General features: G+C 32.9%; 1 protein-coding gene across 1 annotated transcript; it reads right to left on the bottom strand.

Moving 5' to 3' along the window:
- Positions 1-2,349: 2,349 nt before the first annotated feature.
- On the bottom strand, positions 2,350-3,328 carry HELRODRAFT_164253 (hypothetical protein; the record flags this gene model as incomplete). The annotated part of the gene is made up of 2 exons (XM_009029237.1): positions 2,350-2,500; positions 3,015-3,328. 2 exons carry the CDS (start codon positions 3,326-3,328, stop codon positions 2,350-2,352), a joined length of 465 nt encoding a protein of 154 aa, XP_009027485.1.
- Between the last annotated feature and the right edge of the window lie 1,533 nt (positions 3,329-4,861).

Here is a 4,861-nt window from a genome sequence, read left to right on the forward strand (position 1 = left end):
GGTCAAACTCGACAGTTGACAAAGCATCTTCCAAATGGTGAAAAAGTTCTCAGAAAGTGGATGGTTTATTCTCCTTCCAAAAAATGTTTATTTTGCTTTTGTTGTCGACTTTTTGCTGCTTGTGATAAAGAAAGTAATAATTTTTCAAAATTTGTTACAGGGTTTAATAATTGGTGGAAACTAAACCCTAAGATTTCACATCACGAAAATTCTGAAATTCACTTAGACAATCATGAAAAATGGAAAACGTTAGAACTAAGTTTGAATCTTAATAAAACCATTGATGCCGTTCATCAAGAAAATCGAGAACTGGAAACTAAAAAATGGAATGACATTTTACACCGCTTATTGGATGTCACTATGTTTCTAGCAAAACAAAATTTACCTTTTCGAGGCCACAGAGAAGATGACTTTTCTAACAACAAAGGCAATTTCTTAGAGTTAGTTGAATTAATTTCACACTACGACCCTGTCTTAAAAGAACATTTAGTGAGGTAGCAAGGCAGGAAACACGATTTCATATCTTTCCCCTAAAATTCAGAATGAATTTATTTCTATATTGGGAGATACTGCGAAACAGAAAATTATTGATGATGTAAAGCAAGCAAAGTATTACGGGATAATGTTTGATTCAACACCTGATATATCTCACCAAGACCAATTAAGTGAGATTATTAGATATGTTCATATAAAAAACAAAAATGTAGAGGTAAGAGAATCATTTTTAGGATTTTTTCCTCTTGCCAGAAAGAAGGCTATTGATATCACACAAAGAATTGTAAATATTATTGATGAAGAGGGTTTGTACATAAACCTATGTCGAAGCCAAGGTTATGACAATGCTTCGGTAATGTCAGGTGTTCATTCTGGGGTACAAGCCAGGATCCATCAAATAAATCAGAAAATTTTATTTGTACCTTGTTCTAATCATTCACTTGACTTGAGCGGGGTTCACACATTTGAAAGTAATCCAACTTGTGTAACGTTTTTTGGAACAATTGAAAGCATTTACAACTTCTTTTCTTCATCAACTCATAGATGGGATATATTGTCAGAAATAGTCGGGATCACTGCAAAAAGGCTAGCAGGAACCAGGTGGAGTGAGCAATATCATGCGGTGAAACCTGTAATGAATCATTTCAGCAAGTTGGTACAGGTTTTAGAAAAATTATGTGATCCATCAGAAAATGTAGATACGAGAGGTTCAGCTCAAATTTTAATGAAAAATATTCAAGATTTCAAATTTCTTGCTTATCTTCATTTCTGGAGCAGTACTCTTGAGGAAGTCAATCATACTCAAAAATACTTGCAAACAGAATGAATCGGTTTAGATAAAACCATTGAAAAATTAGATACCTTAAAACTTTTTTTGCATGAGAGTCGCGATGAATTGGATGAAAATGCATTGATATTTTCTACAAAAATTTGTGAAGAAATGGGAATAGCTACAGAAAAATTGGGTCGAAAAAGTCAAAGAAAGCTTATGCCTGGAGAAAAAAGTAAAGATGAAGCTTTAACGTTGAAACAGGAATTGAGACGATCAATGTTTCAGTCACTTGATAATTTTTATCAAGATCTTAGAAAAAGGATAGAATCAATGCAAAATGTATATGTAAAATTTGCAGCCATTCAATCATCACATCTTATTGGAATGGAGATAGAAGAACTTTCAAAGCTGATACCAAATCTGACAGAAACGTTTAATGAACTAGAAGAAAATGAAATGATACCCGAAATTATACGATTAAGACGTCATCTTCAAGCAGGGAAAATTGAGAAAGATGATGTTAAAAAATGGTCTGCACTGAAAATGTTAACCTATATAATAGAAATTGATTTACACGAGTCAGTTCCAAACTTATATTTAGCTTTAAAGATTTTTTTGACAGTGTGCGTTTCAACTTCTCCTTGCGAAAGAAGCTTTTCAAAATTGAAGCTGATTAAAAGTCAAGCAAGTCGACAATGAGTCAAGCAAAACTTAATGGCTTAGCAATCCTATCAATTGAAAACATAGTGGCGAGAAATATTAACTTTGATGAAACTATACAAATATTTTCTGATGCAAAATCTCGTAAAAAACAGTTTTAATATATTTTTCGATTAGCTGAATTAAAAAATTTTGTGGCATATGTATATGTGTACTGACATTTGTAAATGTTTTGTATCTATGTATATTGCATTTTTGTAAAACAAAATATAAAAACATTTTTCATTTATTTTCTGCATCATCAGCCAATTAAAAAATGAAAAAAAGAATAAGTGCCTTATCCTTTTCTGGTCATCGGCGACCATCAATTTCCACAAAATATGGACTGTGGTTAGTTTTTGTCGATGAATTTCTTGGCAGAGTTATAGACATATGCTACCATTTCTTTTTGCCATTGCATCAAATAAGCGACCATATGATGGTCTTTGGGATGAACAGCATGGTATGCTTTCGAACTCGATGACACTGACTTCAACGACCAAGCAGATAATCATTACATCCACCATATAATATCTATGTATATGTAATACATATTATTTATTTATGAAAGGCATCACAAATATTTCCGCCCCGGGCCTCAAAGGCCCTAGGAACGCCACTGGTGAGAAGTGATTGAGAGTGTCAAAAGCTTTAGAAAAGTCGAGAGCAATAAGATGAATATAATTATTATTTTTAAGGAAAGATGTTATTGTGGAAGTAAGAGAGATGATGGCGGATGTAGATGAACCTGTAGGGCGAAATGCAATAATGATGAAATGATCTTGTAATAGTGGTTTGATGGATGGAGGGTTGAAACATGGATAGATGAATGACCCAACGATGAATTTTTTTAGAATACGTGAAAGTATGGGGGTGAGAGATATTGGTGATGATGGGTATTTTGTTTTAGGAATTAGATGAATTGTGCTGGATTTCCATTGTGATGGGATGAATGAATGCATTAAGCAGTGATTGTAGAGTGAACTTAAGGTGTTGGAGATGAATGGAGCGATGATTTGTAAAAACCATGCTGGTAGACTGTCTGGACCTGTACCGGATGGACAGGCCTTCGTTAGCAAATGAAGGACGGAGTATGGGGTAAATTGTTGATGTTGACGACGATTGATTGTTGTTGCTTTTGTTGGTGGAGTTTTGTAGGACGGGTCGGTTGACGTGGAAGCGAAGGGGGTGGGTGTTGAGTGTGTTGGCATCAATTTGCTGTGAGGTTGACGTGTTGAATATTTTGTCAGAGTCTCTAATCTTGTTGACTTGGTCCCACATAGCTTTGCTTCCACGCTTACTAGTAGTGAAAGTTTTTGAGTTGAAGTTGATAATTATTAAAGTTGATATATTGGAATCCATCATATCTCACAACTCTCACCGGTTTGAATTACGCATCATATATCAAACTATGCATAAAATGAATTGCAAATTATTAGAAATAAAACTATCGGGAAATAACTTATTGAAGAAACAAAATAAAAATAAAAAAAACCTCCCCTTTTCTAGTTAAAGAAGCTGGCTTTTTTGGCATGCTCTATTTTACATTCGGTTGCAGTGCAATCTTGAGAGGATTCACAAAGCTTATGTTATGTTATTGAGTTGACATCAAGATGGCTGTTCCCTATCGTCTGATTTCTCGCAATTTAATTTTTAAATCGCGTTTTCTTTTGCAGCATCAAAGTAAAAATTATTTTCATAAAACGATTATTGCAAGAGGTTCGTCTTTGCTTGCTCATTGTTCATTCAGGATTATAATTGTATATTTTATAAAATTACATAAATTTTGTATTTTTGTAATTTTAATTTTATAATTGGCTGGATTCTGTCTGGCTAGTTAACTCAATAGATTAGATAGATAGAGTATAGAGTTGGCGGCAGTGACTAGTGGAGTATCATTTTGCTGTGTTGTGTGCTCACCCTGTTCAAATTTTGCTGCTACACAACTCTGTACTTTGTACTGTATCTGTCAAAAACTTTTCAACAAAACTTGTGCATATTATGTAAGGCTTGCCTGTATAATAATATATCTAGTTAGTGTGTAGAGATAGATTTTCTACTATTTTTATTTGATTTTTGATTTCCAATAAAATGTTTAAATTTATAGGTTATTAAAGAATTAGGAAAATAATTTTTCTTAGATGCAAAATGTAATTATACACAATACTCCAAAGCCACGTAAATTGGGCAGCAAGAAGCTGGCAGGTTGTAGTTTGGCCACCTCAAGGCTAACAGTATAAAGTAATCAGGGAGTTAAAATGCAAAAAATCATATTAATAAACCAACTAGAAAACACAAGAAGGCTATAGGTTTTGATTTAGTAGGGGTCTGTCCTGAGTGAAAGGTTCATAATTATTTTTAAAAATGTACAAAGTTCACAGCCAAATATTATCTTGACCACTTCATTAAAACTCAACTCTTGTCAAATACATGCTACAAATTTTGAGTGAGAGCATATGCGTCTGACACCAAAGAAGGATCTCCAGTTTTGCTAAAAGTTAATGTTTTTTTAACTTTGTGTCTTAGGATCTCTGTATGAAGTATGTCATGCTTTAGTAGAGCGGAGGTCATAAAATTTGTGATGATTTGGGAGGTGGAAAAGGATGAAAATGTTCATGTGACTTCCTGTTTTGCTCTTTTAAATTTTTTTGTAGTAAAACAAAATTGTTGCTACAAACTATTTGTTGAAAAAGGTAATAAAATTTGATATGTGTTCAGTAAAAGTAATTAGTTTCTTTGTTTCTTTATTTTAGCCAACTTTCTTTTTATTCAAGATGTGTTTGTTCAGATTTAATGATATGTTAGATGTAATTTATTTTGATTTGTCGATCATTATTCATGATATTAATAATTGCATGAAACATTTTAAATGGTTGACAATTAAATGATAACTTT

The sequence above is a fragment of the Helobdella robusta genome (genome assembly GCF_000326865.2).
Source record: "Helobdella robusta unplaced genomic scaffold HELROscaffold_6, whole genome shotgun sequence".
Taxonomy (NCBI): domain Eukaryota; kingdom Metazoa; phylum Annelida; class Clitellata; order Rhynchobdellida; family Glossiphoniidae; genus Helobdella; species Helobdella robusta.